General features: G+C 39.1%; 4 protein-coding genes and 1 pseudogene across 13 annotated transcripts in view; 4 read left to right on the top strand and 1 right to left on the bottom strand.

Annotated features, from left to right (window-relative positions):
* The first annotated feature begins 3,955 nt into the window (after positions 1-3,955).
* LOC125213189 lies at positions 3,956-7,518 on the top strand (annotated as a pseudogene).
* Positions 7,519-8,102: 584 nt separating this feature from the next.
* On the top strand, positions 8,103-11,286 carry LOC125213190 (biotin carboxyl carrier protein of acetyl-CoA carboxylase 2, chloroplastic-like). Of its 2 annotated transcripts, none has more exons than XM_048113586.1 (7): positions 8,103-8,623; positions 9,268-9,318; positions 9,451-9,539; positions 9,621-9,933; positions 10,162-10,233; positions 10,532-10,597; positions 11,020-11,286. In XM_048113586.1, the coding sequence occupies exons 1-7, from the start codon at positions 8,501-8,503 to the stop codon at positions 11,041-11,043; spliced, it is 738 nt and encodes a 245-aa protein (XP_047969543.1). In that variant the 5' UTR covers positions 8,103-8,500; the 3' UTR covers positions 11,044-11,286. The 2 variants fall into 2 exon arrangements, with proteins under 2 accessions (XP_047969543.1, XP_047969544.1); XM_048113587.1 differs by having other exon boundaries at positions 8,108-8,617.
* Positions 11,287-12,538: 1,252 nt separating this feature from the next.
* LOC125214442 (pentatricopeptide repeat-containing protein At2g26790, mitochondrial-like) lies at positions 12,539-17,512 on the bottom strand. Of its 9 annotated transcripts, none has more exons than XM_048115470.1 (5): positions 14,861-17,512; positions 14,007-14,125; positions 13,654-13,750; positions 12,868-13,075; positions 12,539-12,771 (listed from the first exon to the last, which is right to left on the bottom strand). In XM_048115470.1, the coding sequence occupies exons 1-2, from the start codon at positions 17,320-17,322 to the stop codon at positions 14,074-14,076; spliced, it is 2,514 nt and encodes an 837-aa protein (XP_047971427.1). In that variant the 5' UTR covers positions 17,323-17,512; the 3' UTR covers positions 12,539-12,771; positions 12,868-13,075; positions 13,654-13,750; positions 14,007-14,073. The 9 variants fall into 9 exon arrangements, with proteins under 9 accessions (XP_047971427.1, XP_047971425.1, XP_047971426.1 ...); XM_048115468.1 differs by having other exon boundaries at positions 12,873-13,075; XM_048115469.1 differs by having other exon boundaries at positions 12,878-13,075.
* Positions 17,513-18,391: 879 nt separating this feature from the next.
* LOC125216622 (protein FAR1-RELATED SEQUENCE 9) lies at positions 18,392-21,433 on the top strand. Its single transcript, XM_048118376.1, has 3 exons — positions 18,392-18,516; positions 18,990-20,498; positions 21,012-21,433. Exons 2-3 carry the CDS (start codon positions 19,014-19,016, stop codon positions 21,177-21,179), a joined length of 1,653 nt encoding a protein of 550 aa, XP_047974333.1. The 5' UTR covers positions 18,392-18,516; positions 18,990-19,013; the 3' UTR covers positions 21,180-21,433.
* Positions 21,434-23,106: 1,673 nt separating this feature from the next.
* Positions 23,107-23,292, top strand: part of LOC125209976 (probable manganese-transporting ATPase PDR2) — an 8,100-nt gene continuing 7,914 nt past the window's right edge. The window contains exon 1 of the mRNA XM_048109553.1: positions 23,107-23,196. Within this exon, the coding sequence (XP_047965510.1) occupies positions 23,107-23,196 (90 nt within the window). The remainder of the gene's footprint in view (positions 23,197-23,292) is intronic.

Genomic DNA, 23,292 nt, shown 5'->3' with positions numbered 1-23,292 from the left:
AGATCCTTCGTCGTCTGGGTTGGATCCAGGGGTGTCGAACAACGATGTGACTATCTGGGGGCGATACACATCGTCGGTTGGAGAGGGCATGCTGAGGGCAGACTGGAAGTACGGAGAAAGTCTGCGCACCGGAGGAGTCTGCAATGGGGACGGACCCGCATATGGATATTGGTCGGGAGGAGAACCCATCGACAACAACGAGTTCATCCACTGCTGATTTGCTTCATCAGTGGGAATTTGCGTACTCGGCTCTTTGCCCTTACCTTTTCGGGAATTTTTCCTACTTGTTATCATAATTTTGAATATTGAAGATTGAGATAATGAGATTGAAAAATTGAGAGAATGAAGATTGTGTGTGATGAATGGAGGAGGATGAATTATATATAGTGTAGGAATTATAGCCGTTGGTTGAAAAAAAAAAAATCGCCGAAAATCGCCGAATCGCGTTACAGTGGGCGCCGATGATTCGGCGATAAATCGGCGATGAATCAGTAAAATTAACGCCGATTTTTCGCCGAAATCACCCCAACGCCCGGCGAAAATCCAGCGATTTCCGACGATTTTTCGCCGACGATAACGCTTAACCAGTGAGAGTGCTCTTAACTTACTTTTGAGCACCGTCATGTGTGAATCTTAAGAGACACTAATTGGGCTTGCCACATCATCTCATTTGGAGATTCAAACATCATAATTGGATCATGGACACTATTTCGTAGGATCATGAAGGAAATCAAAAGTTTTGAGCATATAATCTATTTCCATCTATTTAAAATAAGAGCTTTCGCAATGGTCGGCTAGCCGATTCGTCGCGCTAGCCGATTCGGCTAGCCGAACCTTGAACAATCGGCTAGCAGTAAGCCATTGCAATCGGCGAGCGCATCGGCGGAAATGAGCTGGCCGATCGCTCGTCATTGCTAGCCGATCAAGCTGGCCGATCGGCTAACCATCATTGCGGCGGCCCCCGATCGGCTAGCGATCGGCCCGCGGTTTTTTTCGATTTTTATTTTTTATTTTTTAAATCATATATAAACGCGATTTTTAGTTTCATTTTCATTTGCACCACTTGTTTTAACGAGTTTTCTCTCTCTATAACTTTGTGTACAAGAGCATCATCGAGCGATGGATCACAACAACGAGTGGTAACGGTAGCGGTAGTGGTGGGGATCATAAGGAGTACGAGCGGAGGATGAACGAGGCTATGGAGGCCTACATGAAACCGCGGGATGGAGCGGTACATGCGTATGGTGGATACGGGGAGAAGCATGGGTTCCACGGGATGTTAGGCAGCATAGATTTTATGCATTAGGAGTGGAAGAAGCTGATCGGCTTGCACTGGAAGGGGGCTGCTACACGGCCCGGCTACAAGTCAAAGAACCCCACGATAATCCTCGAGGCCGTAGCTGATTCTGAGACTGTGGATCTAGCATGCGTATTTTGGGGTAGTCGGGTCGAACAACGACCTCAACGTCTGAACTCGTCTCCCCTCTTCAACGAGAAGTGCCGGGCGTCGGTCCAGCCGTCTCATTCGTGGCCAACGGCAACCGGCATGATATGGGCTACTACTTGGCGGATGGGATATACCCTCGGTGGCCGGTCTTTGTGAAGACGATCCGACAAACAAGTGATGAAAAGAAGGCCTACTTTGCGCAACGACGGAGTCGGCGCGCAAGGACGTGGAGCCGCGCATTTGGTGTGCTCCGGTCTCGATGGGCGGCAATCAAGGGCCCAACGCGTTTGTGGGATGTCGGATGCGTTTCCGAGATAATGTACGTCCTGCATTATCATGCACAACATGATCGTCGAAGACGAAGGCGTCCAAGCTCGACTAGTTGGGTCGGCGTGACGATGAAGCCGGTCCAAGCCACGGAGCGGCCACCCCTAGTGTGCGACAGGGGGTACCCCTCGATGAAGCCGGCCGACTCAAGGAATTTGCCGACATGCGCCCAGTGGATGCTCATATTCAACTCCAAAAGGATATAATTGAAGAGTTGTGGGCACGGAGAACTGCACGACGATAGTTTTTTTCTTTATTATGCATGTACTTTTTTTTTTATCTATGTAACTTTTTAAAATGCAATTAATGAATTTTTCCGTACACGTGTCTAAATTTAATTCCGTATTTTAATCGTAATTTTAATTCCGTAAATGTAGTATATTTTGAATTGTTTTTATTGCGGCTGGCCTATGGCCTATGGCTGGCCTAAATCTGACGTGGCAGGTGGTTTTTTAGTGTTGCTGACGTGGCAGAGGAGAGAATGGTTGGCCTATAACTGGCCTATGGCTGGCCTAAGCACCATTGCGGATGCTCTCAAGTTGGAAGCGTGAAGTTTGAAACTGGCATTTACCAGCATGACTTTTGACACATGATCCCGTATTATAAAATGAGTTATGGATAGTATCTATCAAAATTTAACGCACTATCTCAAATTTGGGAGCATCATTTCATTTGAATCGTTAAATAGTACGAAAAGTCATGTAAGCATCATCTCATATACAACTTGTAAGTTCATAATCAGAGATTAAATGAGTTATGAGATTAATCTTGCTTGGAATTAAAAACCAAAACTGAATTTCCATTATCACATAATCTAGAGTTTAAAAATAGATATGTGAGAGAGTTACATGGAAAAAAGATTCTTTATAATTTTAGTATTTACTAGTATCACGTCCGGGACGTGCTTTGCACATATTAACATATTTTTACATATTAATTTTTAAGTATAAATGATTTAAATAAAATTAGAATCAATATTAACAATGAACAATATGAGTAACAGTTTTAATTATACGAGAATAAAAAATCTATACAAATCAACACTGAAATCATAGAGTAGAAGATAAAAATCTATCACAATAAAATAACTCGTTTGTCATCTTTAAAGTCGTCCGCCTTACCTAAAACTACAATAAAATAAGGAACAAAATCAATTTGTAATGCACAAAATCAATAATCAATATGTATTAAAACGATCACCCATAGAGCAAAACATAAAATGAAACCCATAAAAATATGCAATCGAACAATTCACACCACAAGCATTCATTGAACGGACAAAAAATATTTTTATTTGAAATTCTAATCAAACATTAAACCAAAATCAGGCCAAACCTCCATCACCCCCCTACAAAATTGAATAAACACAGTAAAAAATCAAAACCAGTTCACAGATGATATAAATATAGGCATATATCATGTGAAACCCAGAAAACATGTTCAACGGGCTCACCACAGTGCTGAACCAGTTCGTGCCCCAAAATCTAGTACTCTACTCCTTTAGTTGGAGCAAAATCAAGAATTCTTCTTCTCACCTAACACCGTCATTAAATACTAATTAGGGATAATAGTTCTCCAACCGTTAGAGTTTGAATTAGATTTTCTGGGATACTACACTTTCTTTTTTCTCTAAGAAACATATCTCACAAAATAACAATACTAATAAATAAAATCATGTTTCTAAAGTGAAGTATTAAATAAAAATCACCACAAAAACACTTCTAAACAACTATTTACAGGGACGAGAAGGACGTTTTAACGCATATCATGAAATCATTTAAACCGATGATCACATGTTCAGAACATTTCACTAAAATTTACCTCCCATTCACTCCACATAATCACACTTTTAATAATCTTTAAATTTTATATATTTAATTTAATATAATTTTTAAAATTAAATGTCAATTTTGTAAATTTCTCAAAAACTCTCCTTTTACATATCGTATAAATATTAAAATAGTAGATTTTATATCAGTATAAATAAGTGATTTTTTAAATAAAAATATATATAAAAATGAATAAACTTTTTGTCTAAAGATAAAGTAGCTAATTATTTATTCAGAATAATCCACGTAAATCTAGAAAATCCCCCACGATAAAAAGTGAATATTTAAACAGAGTAGGTTGAAATTTTCTAGTAGTTTCTAGCAGCGGCTTTCAAATTCCAGATATATCTCTGGCCTCATCAAAAATGGCCGCTTCATCTCTCCTCACTCTTCACTTCTTACGCAAACATCAATCATCGCAATTCACACAGCGTTTACCAAACGATCTTTCGACGCTAGATTCATTGAATCCGAAATCGCAACCGCCAGTTACCGGTGTTGTTCAAAGGTATGATTTATGCTACATTTTCCTGCATTTCTATTGATTGATCCTCGCCCATACCTAATACCATATCTGTTGGTATAATCTCTCTTCATGTGGTTTCAATTTGAAAATATGTAGAAACAGAGTAGCATTATGTCATGAATTTCATCGAACAAGCTGAAATTCTCCCAATTATCGATGCTTGTGTGCGAGTGTGTGATTGTTGTGTTCAAATTGATAATTCTTCGCTGATGTCGCAGTTTTTTTTTCGCATCTGATTACTGTGTTTTTGAATTTCGTTGCAGCATATTTCAATCAACTGTGAGCAGAAATGAATCCCGAGAATTTCACACACAAGTCTACTGAAGCCATCGCTGCGGCTCACGAGCTCGCAATTAGCTCTAGCCACGCTCAGTTCACACCTCTTCACTTCGCCGCAGCGCTGATCGGCGATGCAAACGGTATTTTCCGGCAAGCATTGGCCGGGGCAGGTGCCGGCGAAGATTCGGTTAACGCGGTGGAGAGGGTTATCAACCAAGCGATGAAGAAGCTGCCGTCACAGACGCCGCCTCCCGACGAGATACCGGCCAGCACGTCTCTGATCAAGGTCATCCGCCGCGCTCAGTCGCTGCAGAAATCGCGTGGCGACACGCACTTAGCAGTCGATCAGCTGATCCTAGGGCTTCTGGAAGATTCCCAAATTCAGGACCTTTTGAAGGAGGCTGGCGTGACAACCGCTAAGGTGAAATCGGAGGTTGAGAAACTGCGGGGTAAGGAGGGGAGGAAGGTCGAGAGCGCGTCCGGAGATACCAATTTTCAGGCGCTGAAGACCTACGGTCGTGATCTCGTGGAGCAGGCTGGGAAGCTCGATCCGGTTATCGGAAGAGATGAGGAGATTAGGAGAGTGGTAAGGATCCTCTCGAGGCGGACTAAGAACAATCCGGTTCTAATTGGGGAGCCAGGAGTTGGTAAGACTGCGGTAGTGGAGGGATTGGCACAGAGGATCGTTGCTGGCGATGTCCCGAGCAATCTTGCCGATGTGAGGCTGATTGCGTTGGATATGGGCGCGTTGATAGCCGGGGCAAAGTACCGAGGGGAATTTGAGGAGAGACTGAAATCCGTTTTGAAAGAGGTGGAAGAAGCTGAGGGGAAGGTTATACTGTTCATCGATGAAATTCATCTGGTTTTGGGGGCGGGACGGACAGAGGGGTCGATGGATGCTGCAAATCTCTTCAAGCCGATGCTCGCAAGGGGGCAGTTGAGGTGCATTGGTGCAACTACGCTTGAGGAGTACAGGAAGTATGTCGAGAAGGATGCTGCATTTGAGAGGCGTTTCCAGCAGGTGTATGTAGCGGAGCCCAGCGTTATTGACACAGTTAGCATCTTGAGGGGCTTGAAGGAGAAGTACGAAGGGCATCACGGTGTAAAGATACAGGATCGGGCACTTGTGGTGGCGGCTCAGTTGTCTTCGCGTTACATCACTGGTATGTGTGTAGGCTTGGCTGTGATCTTGCGTTAGTGTCCTGTTGTTTTCATTGTCTAATGTTTGAGGTTGGTGTAGGACGTCATCTACCGGATAAGGCAATTGATCTGGTTGACGAGGCCTGCGCAAATGTGAGAGTCCAGCTCGACAGCCAGCCGGAGGAAATTGACAATATGGAGAGGAAGAGGATACAGTTGGAAATCGAGCTCCACGCTCTAGATAAGGAGAAGGACAAAGCTAGCAAGGCTCGTCTCGTTGAGGTGAGTTTGTTTTTACAATTGAGTATGTGCTTCTGCTGCATAATGTGTAGGAATGATGTATTGTATTTACATTTTCGACTAATTTTGTAGGTGCGTAAAGAGCTCGATGATCTGAGGGATAAGCTGCAGCCATTGATGATGAAGTACAAAAAGGAGAAAGAGAGAATTGATGAGCTCAGAAGGCTGAAGCAAAAGAGGGATGAGCTAACATATGCCTTGCAAGAAGCCGAGAGGAGATATGATCTTGCGAGGGCTGCAGACTTGAGATATGGAGCCATTCAGGAAGTTGAAACTGCCATTGTGAATCTTGAAGGTGGTGCTACTGAGAATGGGATGCTTACGGAGACTGTGGGGCCGGATCAGATCGCGGAGGTCGTGAGCCGGTGGACGGGTATACCTGTGACACGGCTTGGCCAGAATGACAAGGATAGGCTGATCGGTCTTGGTGAGAGGCTGCACCAGCGTGTCGTGGGGCAGGATCAGGCGGTCACTGCTGTTGCAGAGGCTGTGTTGAGATCGCGGGCTGGTCTTGGAAGGCCTCAGCAGCCGACTGGTTCGTTCCTGTTCCTTGGTCCAACCGGTGTGGGCAAAACAGAGCTAGCCAAGGCGCTGGCTGAACAACTCTTCGACGATGACAGCTTGATGGTGAGGATAGATATGTCCGAGTACATGGAGCAACACTCCGTTGCTCGACTGATTGGCGCTCCGCCTGGGTACGTTGGGCACGAGGAAGGTGGCCAGTTGACTGAGGCTGCGAGGAGACGGCCTTATTGCGTCATCCTGTTTGATGAAGTGGAGAAAGCCCATCCCACTGTGTTCAATACCTTGCTCCAAGTTTTGGACGATGGCAGGTTAACTGACGGGCAAGGCCGGACAGTAGACTTCACGAACTCGGTGATCATCATGACTTCGAATCTCGGAGCCGAGTTTCTTCTTAGAGGATTGAGCGGGAAGTGCACCATGGAAAGTGCTCGTGAGTTGGTGATGCAAGAGGTGAGGAAACAGTTCAAGCCGGAGCTGCTCAACCGCCTTGACGAGATAGTGGTCTTCGACCCTCTGTCGCACGACCAGCTGAGAAAGGTGTGCCGCCTCCAGCTCAAAGACGTTGCGAAGCGCCTGGCAGAGAGGGGCATCGCCATGGGTGTCACGGAAGCAGCACTCGATGTCATTTTGGCCGAGAGTTATGATCCGGTAAGATCCGTTGCTTGGTTCTGCATGTACGTATATCGATAACCGATGTGTTGTGTTGCTGACTGTGGTGTTAATTGCTCTCAGGTATACGGTGCACGGCCTATACGGAGGTGGCTGGAGAAGAGGGTAGTGACGGAGCTCTCGAAGATGCTGGTGAGGGAGGAGATAGATGAGAACTCGACCGTGTTTGTTGACGCTGCAACAGACGGATCGGCACTAACGTACCGGGTCGAAAGAACGGAGGGCTTGTGAACGCAACGACCGGGGAGAAGTCGGATATATTGATCCAGATCCCTAACGGCGTGCGATCGGATGCTGCCCAGGCGGTGAAGAGGATGAAGATCGAAGAGATTGATGATGATGATATGGATGAGTGAAGTTGTTGAAAATTCAGTGTAGTTGGTAAATAAATAGGGTGCTCTCACATATTCCATGCTTGATTTGTTTCAATAACAAAATGAGAAAAATAAAAATGTACTGTAATATTTTTTGTATTATTCTAATCAATATTTATTATGCCTACTTTTGGCTATATCGAGATTACTAACTGATTTGTGTTTGATTATCATGGTCATCTATCGTTAAATTCTAACACTAATTTTAGTATTTTTATATATTGTGACTCAATTTAGAAAAAAATATAGATATCTACCCTTGAACATATCTACACCAGCTTTATAAATTTTAAATGGTCATCACGTATACAGATCGGTCAAAACATGTGACCATGACCAATCATGATTCTAATTTCAAACCATACGGGGAGTGAGTAGTTGATAGTTGCAATATAAATTGGATTTGAATGGTATTTATAAACAAAAAGTATTTCCAACTTATTTTTTTAATCTATATCAATTTTGGTATCTTTTGTTCATTTTCATTGTTTTTTAAAAGTTGTTTACGATAAGTGTGCGAGTGATCTTCATTTTTTGAGATTATTTCATAGTTGTGATTTAAAAAAATTATCTTGTAATATTCCAAGCTTGTATCTAGTAATATTAGTGATTCTACTAGTAAATCCCATCTACTAGTAAATTTTAATGGTGTTCTATATTGTAAAACACTCATTTATTTGTACATTTGTTCGCATCTCTAAAATTATATCGAGATGGTATTCAATTCAAAGGATTATAATATTATTAGACTGATTAATTATTTCAAAACATAGATGATTTATATTCCCTGCTGTTAGTCTTAACAGCTAATCTCGATCCCAGTCAATATCAAAAGAACAAGTTAATCTCGATCAATCGAAGATGATATTATTAATACGCCAGTAGGCAGTATGTATTGCAGTTTGTTGGTTTAAACTTCCAAAACGCCACCTCGTATGCATCGCCTGCTCAACCGTTATTCTGTTTCTTCTGCTAATTTTTCTTCAAATTTATCGTCACTCTCTCTACAAAAAAAACCTTCAAACTCTTCCCAAAAATCCACCTCTCTCTCTACACGCATTGTTCTGCATACATTCATAGCAAAATGGCTTCGTTCGCCACTCCATGTCCAAATGCTTCGTCGCCGCTGGCTGCGCCATCGAAGCATATTGATTCGTTCCCGCGATCAAAATGCCGAATGTTTCCGATCGCGAAAATCAAGGTTAAGGTGACTGCATTTTTACGGTTTAGTTTGATTGTAGCTCGTGTTGATGTGTGTACATTGTGGTGCTATGTCTAACATTGCGCCGGATTTACGCGTTTGCAATGCAGTAATGTAGAGAGATTTTAGATGAGTTTTGATTGTTGATTAGCAGAAACACTGTTAATTCGCGCGTATGTTGAAATGGAACGCTCTTTCCTTGACTGGATCAAACACTAAGTAGAGGTGCAACGTATTTCTCTGTATTTCGTAGTTCAGAACTCTAATTTTTACCCACTGTAGGTGGAGTTAGTGCTGAAATTCTTGTTTGTTTTGGCTCTTATTGATTATAGCCTTGAAGTTTTTTGTACGATTTATGAGATGAAATGTGTTCCTGCTAAGGAAAAATAGTTCAATTAGTTTGCTGATGTCTGGATCTGTGCCTTGCGGCGTGTTGTGCTATTCTAGCTCGTATTCAAAGCGAATTAGTTGTGATGAACCTAAGTAAGATAAAGAAAGTGGGATGAGCTTTTTAGAAGGTTTAGATGTACAAGAACTTAATGTTTTTGCTCAAGTACTCCTATCAAGGGCAGTTTAGTTCACAAATGATAGAATAATGGTACGTTGTTACTTAAACCGCGATATGGCTAAAGCTCCTTTTTCTCTTACAGGGGATTAGCCGGAACCATTCTGATGCGTTTAAGGTGTTCGCCATGAACGAGGTAGTACATATCCAGTAATTTGTTGAATGCAAATTACATGCTGGTTATTGTATTATTTCTTCTAGCCATCTTCCAGTCATCTGCGTGATGCTGCCATGAACTTGGGCTGATATTTTTCGTTACCTTGATAAGGTCTCCGTTGAAAAACCATCACTTGTGGCAGAGATCCCAAATGCAGAATCTGTTTCAGTTTTTATGGATCAAGTATCCGATCTCATCAAGTGTGTACGCTTATTTGCATAAATCGTCATACTGTTTCCTAGTGTAATACTATTAAATTCCATTTTATGAAAAATGGCCAGACTTGTAGACTCGAGAGATATTGTGGAGTTGCAGCTGAAGCAATTGGATTGTGAGCTGGTTATAAAGAAAAAGGAAGCACTGCTGCAACCTTCAACTTCAGCTCCAGTATTTTACGCCCCACAGACTACATATTCACCTCAACCTCCTACAACAAATGTACCAGCTCCTACTTCATCAACACCTTCACCTTCACCTTCGCCTGCAGCATTACCGGCCCCAGCAAAGCCAAAGTCATCGCATCCCCCATTCAAATCTCCAATGGCTGGGAACTTTTATCGGTCCCCTGCCCCTGGTGCTCCACCTTTTGTAAAGGTTAGCCCAATTGTGTATATATATGTCTTCCATCCTGTGTGATTTGTCCCCTATAATCTCTCCCAGATGCAGATGTATCAAGTTTGTTAACAAAAAAAAATGTAATCAATTTGTATATATACTACTATTTTATGATAATGTGCTTTCTTTTCAGACTTCGTTACTTTCTTCAATGCTGTAATAACTAATAAGTTGCTCCAAAGGCTAATTCAGAGTTGGTTTTTCTAGGTTGGAGATAAGGTTCAGAAAGGACAAGTAATATGCATTATTGAAGCAATGAAACTGATGAATGATATCGAGGTAAGCTCCTAGAGCCATAGACCTTAGAATCGAGATTTTTTGTCTATACATTCCGTCTCAATGAGTATAATCCATGAATAAATCAGCAAGAGATGTTTGGATCAGATGGGGCTTTGTGATGACTAAGTTTCTATGGAAAGTTCAATTATTTCGATAGCACCACGGGGAAAGAACTTATTTCTTGCTTGCATTGCAATTAGGCATTTCTTGGATTTGTTATATACTCCGTACTTTACATAATCCTCAAGCTATATGCATGATTATCTTATACATTTGGCGTGTTCGTGGTATCATTCAGGCTGATCAGTCTGGCACTGTGGTTGAGATAGTAGCGGAGGATGGGAAACCTGTCAGTGTGGACACGGTATCTCTTTTGCTCTTCTACACACATCATTCCTTCATTTTCAATTCATAACGATTAGTACCAGAAAATCCTTTCATTGCCTCTGTTTTGCTTAAAATAAAACATAAATAACAAAATTTCCCATCATAGCTAAAACCAAAACCTTTGTCACTGTGCCTTTTTTTTGTTGCTTTTACCCACTAAAATGCAAATTCTGCAAAAGTACAAAACAATTTGGTGGTATATATACAACCTAGGGGCTACCTTGCAGTTATCGAATAGCTAAGTTCATGATTTACTAAAGAAACAAGTTTAGTTAACACACATCGTTCCCTTAAAAATAACGACTGGTTTTGGCCCTGTGAAACGAACATTCTCACAGCATATAGCGTCTCATTCTTCATCTCCCCGTGTTCTTCAAAGTGTTTTTTCCTCATCTGCAGCCTTTATTCATCATCGAGCCGTGAAAAACCCAGATTATGATGGAGGACCATCTTTAAAAGGAAAAGAGTAAGATATTTCTTGGCCTTGTCGATATATTTACCATGAAATCAGCTTTGATAGCTAAGTCATCACTTATATTTTGACAATAAAACATACTCTGCTACAGAAAATGCAATCGTGTAGTCTCTTGTTATCATGTACTATTAATCTTGGTTAATCACAGTAAACTATGGAGTTGAATGATTAGCAATATGGAGTACTACTTATTTTCTTTGGCGTCTCTATTTATGATTTTTTAATGTATTTTTCTTCTCTGTAATATTGTGGTGAGATATATGTAACAGGCGGTGGATGACACGATTCTTAATCCAAGTTAGTACTATATAGTAAAGTAAGAGAGATAGGATAAAATAATAATTAAAATTTTTGAAAAAAGAGACCCATCAAAAAAAAATTATCATATATAGATAGAGATTATCAGATTAATCTTGGTTGATAAACCAAAATGAAAAAACAAACGAGTATTTTTTGAGAATACACTACTAGGAAAATGAATTTTGCAACGACTTTTGAAGCTTATTTAGGATTTCCCTATGTGATAGGGGAGTGATCAATTGTTAACTCATTCCTTAGTTGCTAACTACCACTAATTTAAGACTATAAGATTTTAGAAATCTTGTGGTCTACAATTTACCATGTGTAATTTCGTTTTTCATTTTTTAATATTAAAAAAATAATAGTAATTACCAAATTTAGGGCTATAGAAATATAATGTCAATACAGTGTATAAAATACATCAACACGAAGACATAATAATATCAATACAATTTCATATTGACATTTTACAAGCATAATATTGACATATTATGTAAGGTGTATTGACATAAATTTGTTGGTCAAAAAATACGAAAATTCAATAAAAAAATTCAAATTTTTTTCAAATTTTGACGTCGGAACATATGCATGTAGTATATCGTTGGAATCCTTATAAAATTATCTTTAATGTGATATATGTTATATGAATTTAAAGTTTTGGGATTTCTTTTAAAAGTTAGTTATAACTAACTTGACATTAATACCCCTATTAATTTTTATTAGAATTAATCATATAGCCTTATTGACGTTTTTTGCTGATCGTATTGATATTTCGTGGTTGTTGATCGATCTAGGCCTTTAATTTGAATATCTAATGGCTATTATTGAATTGTAGTTAGCAATTAAGCATTTAATTAGCAATATAACATTCCCCTCATATGATATTTATCAAATTAAGTTTCACATATGTGTTCATTTAACACTATACATTTTCTTTTAACATTATATTCAAATAATGTTTTATTCAAATATATTAAAATATTAATCTAATATATTTAAATAATAAGAAAAAAAATTAAAATTTTGGAATATCTCAGGTATTTTTGTTCAGCTCAGATTTAGCTATAAAAAATTAGAGTTTTCGAATATTGATCGGTTCAGATTTATATTTTCTCAAAATTCAAAATTTCGAATATACACGAATGATAACAAACAGGAAGATTCAAAATATAAAAATATTAGGTATATACATGAATGATAACAAACAGGTCTAAACGAAATGCGATACATCTACCATTGCCCAACAAGAGGAGGAAACTTTTATACGTTGCCGGAGAAGGAGAAAGAGAAGGAGAAGAAGTACGCCCGCCTTCTTTTGATCGATCCAAACTCATCAAACCTCGCGTTAAAGCAACTCTCCACACCCCTGGAGATATCTGCAACAGCAAATGAGCAAATTTCAGGGCATGTCCAAGCAGCACCACTGCATGGATATGAAACAAACTGTGAAGTGAGATTTTATCGACAAACACCACACCACACCACGACGTTAGTGGCAGTATAGAGATACTGAATTTGTAGGAATTTATGTTTCCAGAAGCTGTTCTTTGAAACTTCCATGCATGAATGGATTGGAGTAGCTAGAATAGAATTGATGAATCGTACTTGAAGCCGAAGCTACATAGCTCAAACTTGCACAATCTTCTCTGATCAAGTGCTGTACGTAAATTTACAATCGATCTGAAACAGAGAAATAGTAGCAAGTGTACAGTGACGGAAATTTAGATACTACTAGTCATTTAAACTGGAAACAATTGAGTGGAAAAACATCCACTCCCAACTCCACGAGCCAAAAACAAAAGGACAACTACAGTAATACTCCCTACGTCCCAGATTAAGAGTCACTTTTTGCCATAAAACTCTGCCCCAGTTTAAGAGTCACTTTTAAAATTTTCCATATTTGGTCATACAATTTTACCACATTCTTCATCAAAATTACATAAAAATGCCATTATCTACATTAAAATAAATCAAAACAAAAATCAAAAGTCAAAAGGGACCCACCTTCAACCAACTCCACCATCTCACTTCATTTATTACACAGTCTACCATCTCACTTTATTTATTACACACTTCAACTCTTTCTTAAAATCCGAGCCATAACAATAAGTGACTCCAAATGTGGGACGGAGGGAGTAATTTCTTGAAGAAATTGAGAAGAGTCAGATAGTGTACTGTGTACATGGACTTTATTTAATCGGAGCAGGTGTGTTATAATGCTAATTTAAGCGTGTTGTCTGAAGTTCAAAAAGGATTACCTGAAACAGAGTGAGTCAAGTATATTCCGATGAAATCAATAGCCGGATGCCTGGAATTCTGTTCCCAGATCTTGAGTTATCTCAGTACCAAGTTTTCCTGACACAAATACCACATTAAGAAGCCATAGAGAAATACTTCTAATCGACCGATATGCGATAGGGATGGACGGAGTAGGTGTTATTACTGCTATTCTGGACCTACGGAAAAAGATATTATGCTGTTCTGATCAAAACTATCATTCGAATTTCGAAATGCCAATGTATGATGCTTTTCCAGTTTGAATCAAACAAATTCTTAGAGATAAAACGTGATGAGATTCAGTTTTAAAATTCCAAGTATTTTAACAACTGACCTTTAATGCCAGCGCATGCAGTTGTAGCATAGCTGGACCAAGCTTGTGATTACTTTTGCGGTTTTGCCTACAGGATAAATATCCATGAAGCATTCACCGAGTGGGAATCAGAATATTTCCTGATAAACCCAAGCACAGAAAAATGTCAAATCAAGTTGCACCTATTTTCAAAGCGTATATGTAGTTCAGGAGCTTATACTTCTAGAGTGTTTTAAGGAGCTTATAAGCTCAGTCAAACACCCTCTGAGTTGTTAAAATAGTACTACTATGAAATAAGAACATACAATCTTATGTAAAATAAACCACTAGCTCATGAGAGCCCATCCAAGTAAAGTATCCTACAGGAAAGGGAAAGATATCTATGATAGACAATGTGCATGTTTCACATTTGGCTTCAAATGAGTTTCGTTAAGTATTACTACTAGTTAAGTAGGGCCAAAGAGGACAGAGCAAAAAATAATGACAGAACAAGCAATCTGTTGGATAGTGGATCAGATCTCCTGTCTTGAACCTAGTTCACATGGCCGAGGGTATTAATTTCCCAGAATTTGGCTCTATCAAGGGCTGATACTAGACCTGATATGTAATATGAAAATTAATAACTAAATTATGCAGCTTGATCAAACAAGCAGTTTAAATATAACAATTGTGGCTATTTGGCTTGTTGTTAGATAAATAGAAGAGGGGCATAAACAACATGTGATTTTTTGCCATTGTTCTAAATAAGAAAATATGTGGTGCTCTAATTTATAAACATCTAATGGAAGAAGAGAGGTTATGCAAATCTTAATCCTAGTTCAGCATACAAAAAGGGGAAACATAAGTCCTACCAAGGGGAATTTGGGAAAATTTACCGCTGAAACTGCAGTTTCTTTGCTTTCATGATACCATCATACAATGCTGCCATAATGCGGTCATCTGGTCGCATTCCGTTGGATAACATCTCATTCACAAGAGTTGAAACCTTGCCCAGATTTCCCTGCTTGCAATAACCAGAAATGAGGGCTGTGTATGCAACGATATCAGGTAGTAAACCTTGATCAATCAATTGATTGAAAAGGGAAACAGCATCTTGAAGGTTCCCTGACTTGCAATGACTGTCAATCAGTGCTGTGTAGCAAATGACATCAGGCTTTAATCCCATCTCCTTCACATCACACAAAAAGGTTGAAGGTTCCTGTTTTACCATCTTGTTTCCTTCTGAACGTTTCCTAGATCGATTTTCTTTCAGAGTTATTTTATTCAGCCCATCAGCCAATACCGTATATGTTATAATGTCAGGATTCATGCCCCTTGCCTTCATATCACTTAAAAGATCAAAGGCTTCCTGCAGGCGGTTCACTCGACAATATCCATTCATAATAATGGTGTAGATAATTGCATCGGGAGTTAATCCCCTACCGACCATTTGGTCAAATGCCCATCGGGCATTTTCCATGTCTCTAGCGTGGCAAAGAGCAGCTATAATATTGGTGCATATCGATGTATTAGGGCCATCATCAGTAGAAAGCATATCCTGAAAAACTACAATAGCTTTTTTATATTCCTTTTCCACACAAAGGCTGTTAATAAGTGTTGCACATGAATTCCTACTTATAAGTATGCCTATGTTAAACAATTCACAAAAAACTTTAAAGCCCTCGATCACCTTGCCTGATTTGCAGTAACCATTCACCAAGGAAGAATAATTTTCTATGCTCTTTTCTCCCAGATTCATGAAATATGTTTTTGCTTCTTTCACTTTCCTCGCTAAGCAAAGGCCTTCAATAATCATGTTGTGCGTGACTCTGCTGGGAGTCAAGCCTTGATCATTCATCACTTTAAGCAGTGAACACACCTCATCCAGCAGTCCGTTTCTAGACAACCCACCAGCAAGGACATTATAAGTAACAATATCAGCTCTAAGGCCGCTTTGTTTCATTTCCACAGATAAACGCACAGCATCAAAAATATTTCCTTTTAGACAGTGACCATTTATCAATGTCGTATAATGCACAATATCTGGCCTGAGTTTCTTATACTTCATCTCATCCAACAATCTTTTTGCATCATCTAACTTGCCCATTTTGCACAAAGCATCAATAACAACATTATATATGACTTCATCGAGAAAGATGCCCAGCTTCTTAGAGTTAACAAACCAGTTTATTGCTTCAGAATACATGCCTTTCAGGCACAAGCACTGAAGAATCGAAGAGAGTATCCAGCAATTAGTTCTGAAACCCTTTTTCTCCATCTCATCATGGATACCCAAGGCTCGAACGATATCCCCAGAATCACAATACCCCCGGATTAAAGCGTGATAGCTAACTTTGCTAGGCACTATCGCATGTTCCTCCATGTCAAGTAATACCATTTCCGCCTCTTTCAGATTCTTCTGACTAACAAAGCCTTGAATTACAATAGTATAAGCATAAACATCCACAGGGACACCTTTGGCATCCCAAGCTTGTAAAAACTGATACGCTAAGCTTGACCGGCCATGACTGCAGAGTGCTTTTAGATAAGCTGTACAGGCAAAACAATTAGGCACCACCCCAGCCTCCTCCATCTCAAAAAACACGTCAGCAGCTTCTCCCAAACTCCCCATTCGACAATACGCCTTAACTACAATCCCAAAAGTATATACATTTGGCTCCACCTCAATATTCTTCAGCTGTCTATAGATAGCAACAGCCATGTCCACTTTCCCACGCCCAACTAACCTATTCATCAAAAAGTTACACAACGACACACACGGCCGAACACCGTGCCTTCTAGTCACAAACAGAGTCTCAATCGCCTCATCGAACATTTCTAAACCAGCGTAGCTCTTAACCATGGCATCAAGCGCCCGAATCAGGGAGCTACGCCCACCAGCAGCCTTCACCTCCTCACCAATTGCATCCAACAACTCCGATACCTCAAAACAAAAATTCCCCCCTTTCAATTTCACAACATCCTTAAACAAAGACTCCAATTTTTGGTCCAAGCGGCAATGGCAGAGTAACTTGATCATAGCCAAGTAACTTCCTGTATCGTGCTGAAATCCCCTCTCCTTCAGCTGGTTAAAAAAGGATAACGCATAATCCGGTTCCGATTGCATATTCTGCAGAATCTGAACGACATCGCGTGAACTCAATCCCAAACAATTCTCATTCCCGCCGTGATTAGTTACGGCAACATCATTCTCCGAGCCGGAATTCAGCTCCTCGGAGCCGGAATCCGAAAAATAAGGAGTGGAATGAGCTAGCGAAGGAACTGATTGCAATCGAATAAATTGGAGATATCTGGAGAGATTTAGGCGAGATGCTGACCTAATTGTAGATACCAGCATCGAACAATTTCAATCTCTCCACACATTTGCCGATAAAATCGTTTCTGTGATTCAGGAATCCGCGAATTGAGGTCAAAGACCGTAGTTTTGAATGACAATTGAGTTTGAAGAACAATTGAGATCAAAGGCCGTAGTTTTGAAGAACCCTAAACCCAATTGAGTTTGTGTAAACCCCCTTGTTGGGAAGCTAAAAACCCTTGAGCTTTAAACCCAACTAGTCAGCCCGGCCAGACCCTTTTATTAATTGGTTATGGTCGATGCAACTTAGTTAGTAAAACGTTTTCGAATGGACTCGACTTTGCAATATACCACTATTATCGACATTATTTTGAAAAAATGAAAAAAATACTGTAGTGTTTATGGTATGATTTTAGGGCATACACAATAGTGGATGAACCCAATTAGTCGACCGATCATTCGGGCGCACGATCGTCCACTATTGCACACGCCCTACGAATTTTGTGTTTCCCCTCATATTTCACTCTATAAATACACCCCGTTATTATTTCATTACTATCACCTTTCAACTCTAATCTCTTTTCCGCGCGACTTTAATGAGATTCTAGCGGCAACGACTACAATGTGCGAATAATAAGCCCATCCTCGATTTCAACATGATATGATCGAAGAAATTTGGGCACGTAACCATTAAAGCTTATTTTTATTATTTTTAGTTTGTTTCCCCTTATACATGTTTATAAACTGAATGATAAAATATTGATGTGTCAAAGGAGAATGGTGATAAGACATGATTTTTCTAATCATTGCGACTTCTTATCACTTTCCAAAATATATTAGCATCATCGACATAGATGCATCATATCTATGCAAATAGAGTATATTTGAGTAGGTATACCTAGTCAAACCTTTGGAAGACACCTTAAATAAAACTAAAATATTTTAAACTAATGCAAATGAGTAGCTAGTTTAATTGGAGTTTTGGGATTAAGAACATGAACTCCATTAGAATTATTAGTACTCCGTAAAATTAGAACATGGTTTTTATTTCATACCATTATTATTGACTTCTTTCTGAAAAGTTAAAAAAGGCTACATTATTTGTGGTATTTTTTCACATATTATACATATAGTGTTATGTTTAATTTTATTGTCAAGTTGGCAAAATGCATTTTTACTTCGACTAACATATTGAAAACTTTCGCTGAAAGCTCCTACACCTCCTTCATCGGCGCAGTAAGTTTTCGTGAATTTTTTTCCAAATCTTCAAAAACCGTTTCAATTTCTGGTGTTACGTTCTGCAAGTTTCAATTTGTCATTACTTTGGGCGTGAATTTGCTTATGAACCGCTCAATTGTGCAGATAACTAAGAATTTTCACAGCGATTTTTTTTTATTTGATTTTTCTCGTTACTTGATTGAGTATTTATACTCCATCGAATTGATAGATAATACTATTTCTGCGTTTTCGCATATAATTGTAATTGCAAACGGAAGAACTGATTCCACATATGGTTTGATTTGTATACAGATATATGTGAGCAAATATGAATCTCTATGCTGCTGCATTTTGAATTATATCCCACTTCAATTAATTTGCTGATGGTTTGAATGTGCTAAATTTGATTAGGATTTGCAATTTTTTGCTATATCCATTTTACTTAGGGATTAGGGTTTGTTAGGTTAATACTGTTTGATTTCTCGTTGCAGCATTAATTGGGGATAAAATTACAAATGAATAATAGCAGCAATAGGCAGAGAAACCTTGGCCCCGGGGTTCAGTATTTGCTGGATTATCTTAAGAAAATGGCAGCTGATAATCCTGGTTTCTTCTATGCATTTGAGGGTGATAATGAGCTATGTGGTAATGTGTTTTGGGCGGATGCTGCTTCTCGGTCGAACTATAGCTATTTCGGTGACACGGTTAGGATTGACACCTCGTATAGGTCTAGCCGGTCGAAGATACCATTCGTCACCTTCACGGGCATAAATCACCATGGTGAGCCTGTCCTGTTTGGCTGTGCATTGCTTCTGAATGAATCGGACACCTCCTTCGTTTGGCTCCTCCAGACGTGGCTCCGTGCAATGTCTGGACGTGTACCTGTGTCCGTCACTAGTGATCCCGATAGACTGATTCAGATGGCTGTGGCGCAGGTGCTTCCAGAGGCACGTAATCGCTTCTGTAGGTGGAGTGTGTTCAGGCAGACGCAGGAGAAGTTGGGCAATGTGTGTCAGGTCAACCCGAGCTTCGACTTTGAGCTAAAGAAGTGTGTGAATGAGGCCGACACGGTTGAGGAGTTCGAGTCTTGTTGGGGGAGTTTAGTGAGTAGATACTATTTGATGAATAACGAGTGGTTGCAGTCTTTGTATAATATCCGTGATCAGTGGGTCCCGGTTTACTTGAGGGACGTGTTTTTTGGGGAGTTATCTGCAGTGGACTGCAGTGATGCCTCTAGTTTCTTCTCTGACGGGTTCTTGAGCAGCTCCCCCACAATACAGATGTTGATTAAACAATGCGAGAAGGTTGCTTCGAGTTGGCACGAGAAGGAATTGAAGGATGACCTTGATACATCTAGTGCTAAGCCCGCTTTGAAGACACCATCCCCTATGGAGAAGCAGGCCGCGAACCATTACACCCGGAGGATTTTCATGAAGTTTCAAGGGGAGCTGGTGGAAACCCTTGCTAATCCGGCCATTATAGTCGATGAATCTGGTGGAGTAACAACGTACCGAGTGGCTAAATTTGGCGAAGAGCACCGAGCTCACTCGGTCAGATTCAGCACGTTTGACTTGAAAGCTACGTGCAGTTGTCGGATGTTTGAATTTTCAGGTATCACATGCAGACATATACTCTCGGTTTTCAGAGCCAAAAACGTGCTCATGCTCCCGTCTGAATATGTTCTGAAACGCTGGACAAGAAATGCCAAGACCGGCTGTGGAGAAGCCATGCCATCTGCTTTTGGGGGACCAAGCACTTATCAAGAATCTCAAATGGTTCGTCATGATAATCTACGCCAAGAGGCTCTAAAGTATGTGGAAGAAGGCGCAAAATCTATACATGTGTACAATGTGGCTATGAACGCTCTGCAAGAGGCTTCAAAGTGCGTTGCTGCAGTAAAGAGCAGAAGCTCTGGCTCTACACATTGCACCATTGAAGCAAATGGAGGAAATAAGGAGATGGATGCAATCAAGAATCAGTCTTCATCGTGCTTATCCAGGGTTAGATTCTCTTGATTATCTCTTTCCATTTTGTTTTAAATCAAGATACTGTTGTTGCCAATGATACGAAACCGCATCTGAAGCTGTATAATCACACACATCGAACTTTCTCATCATTTTTAGGTCTAAAAGGCTGTGGGAATTGCTGTTGGGCATGCATACTTATATTGTAGATAGGGTTAAGGGTTTCGAGACATATGGCTGACGTGCTCTGTAATCCCGGGGCTGGGCCTGGGTTGGTCTGTTTTTGTTAGCAATGGGTGTTTTAGTCATTTTGCCAATATAAATAGTGTATCTGAAAATGATAGTACAAATTGTGTTGGTGGTGTCGAACTGGGTAAACAATTCTCTTTTGCTTTTCTAATAGCCTTTTTTGCTTTATTTCGTAGCAGAAATGTTGATCATTAATCCTTTATCACGAATGTTAGAGCTCTCGTCTCCTCGGTTTAAGCACTCTCGCTCTACAAAACAGAGTGTCACTCGTAGAGAATCCTAATGCTATTGGTTTTGCAGGAGGAGAAGGAGAAGAAAATCCAAGAACTGACAGCAGAAGTTGAGCAGACGAACCAAAGATGCGAAGTGTATCGAGCGATTCTGCTTGCACTTTTCAGAGACATGGAGGACCAGAAGTTGAAGCTCTCTGTGAAGGTCCAGAATGCGCGCCTTTCGCTGAAAGAGTAAATGTTGCGCAATCCCCTTAGCACCGCCATTCACGTTGAACTAGTACGAGCCTCCTAGTCTTGCCCTCGTGTTGGCTATAACCTTTGCTGTAAATCGTGTTTCGTCATCTGTTCTCGTGCTGCCCCTCGGAAGAGGACATCTAACCATGTCACAATATGAGATGATGTAAACCGTCAGATTAATTTGGGATGAAGGGCGTGATAATTGAAGTATGAAAATAAAATGAAAATATATTTTGTCTTTTGATCTTTTCACTTACTACCTTATTCTATATCCTATTTTATTATCTTTTCACTTAACATAAAAATAATTGCATAAAATTTGAGCTGGAAAAAAAGTATTCCATGTTATTGGGTACAAATAGAGTAGTAGTAGTAGTAAAATAATTCACAACTAATAATTGCAAGATTAATTTAAGATATCTAACTAGTGTCAACACCCGTGCACACGGGTCATAGGATTTTCAGTAATGAAGACAATTGGTAAGTAATTTAAAATTTAAAATAAATATAAATAGAATATGGAGAAAAATATCAATCTTTGTCCCCGAAGTAAACTATTTAGTAATAGACACATAATTTATAAAAAATTGATTTGTAAAATTGAGTGAAAAAGTAAGACAAAGTAGAATAAAGAGATAGCGATGTTTATATTTAAGAATGTAGAATAAATATAATTCTGTTGATTAAAATGTATATAAGGAAATGTGCAATTAAAATGAATTTTGAGGGCTAATCTTACACAACTACAATATAATAAAAATCAGAATTATAAAATAGTTAGTTAACAATTTAACTAAATAATTAGATCATAAGTTTCCACAACAAAAATCATAAAAATAGAAAAATAGAAAGTACAATAGTAACAACAACAACCAGGAGTTTATAAATTTTGAAAAACTTATTTGTAAACAACCTCTATAAATATATAAAGCCACAGTTTTTCAGGCTAAATTTTCCCGCTCAACTTGATAAAATATGGCTGAAACATATATTAACTTCTCAATATGGTAGAATATTATAGTCAAGCCATTACTTGAATATTCATTGGATAATAAGCCATATCAAATCAGCTTTGTTGGAAGGAGGTGGAGTGATTAATAAACTATGTCTCCCTCTTTATATCTCGAGCCTCGTGGTCCATGTGGAAGTGAGAGGAAATTTTTGAGTTGATATATGTCATAAGAGATGCAGTCACATCAAGACTGAGTTGGCATATTCCATAACAGAGGCGGTCATATCAATTTTTAAATCTATCAAATAAAAAACTGATCTTAATAAGATTGAAATATGGTGAACAATTTTACATATAAGTAAATAAGTAAATAAGACAAAAGCTACTGTATTATCCATCATGTAAAATGGTTTACCAGAGAAGTTTTAAAAGTCTATAAATATGAAACTGGGGAATTTCTATTAACATAATTTCACAATCTAATTCAGTTTCTCTCTCAATTTTACATGTTTAGTAAACATGTTCTTATTCACAACATTCATCGCCTTTCAATTTTCATCAGTTTAGTCACAAAATTTCTATCTGAATAGCCGTTTAACAATTACTCTCATAAACTCTACTACTCCTATCTTAGAATGACATTTTACCTTTTGCAGAAAGGAAGGTGAAAGAAATAAGTTGAGAAGAGAAGAATCCAATCAGAATGCAAGCAGTACGTCATAAATTATGATGGAAAAGCAAGTTTAATTATTAATATTGCAAAAAATAGAAGTGGGCCAAAAGAGATAAGAACAGAGGATATACAGGTAAGATATTTGCTTAAACCAAATCATATCACATTAAGAAGAGGATGTACTCATTTTATAGCTATTGATATAAATGTTGGTGAGCCTCAACTCATGAACATATCAAAGAAGGCATTTTAGAACCTTATATGCACTAATTAAGACCATATCTATAATTTTCTTCCAGAATGATAAAGAATAACATCAATGAAGAAGAGAGAGCAACAACTGAAGACCCAACAACAGCGCAGCCATTGCAGAAGTGGCAAAAGTGGCAAGTAACAGAAAAAACTCATACAACATTTATAAAAAATAGTAGTACTATTAAAACTCATACAACATTTATAAAAAATAGTAGTACTATTAAATTGTGA

Source organism: Salvia hispanica, chromosome 3 (genome assembly GCF_023119035.1).
Source record: "Salvia hispanica cultivar TCC Black 2014 chromosome 3, UniMelb_Shisp_WGS_1.0, whole genome shotgun sequence".
Taxonomy (NCBI): domain Eukaryota; kingdom Viridiplantae; phylum Streptophyta; class Magnoliopsida; order Lamiales; family Lamiaceae; genus Salvia; species Salvia hispanica.
The sequence above is the reverse complement of the archived record's forward strand: the minus strand, read 5'-3'. Positions and strand labels throughout refer to the sequence as shown.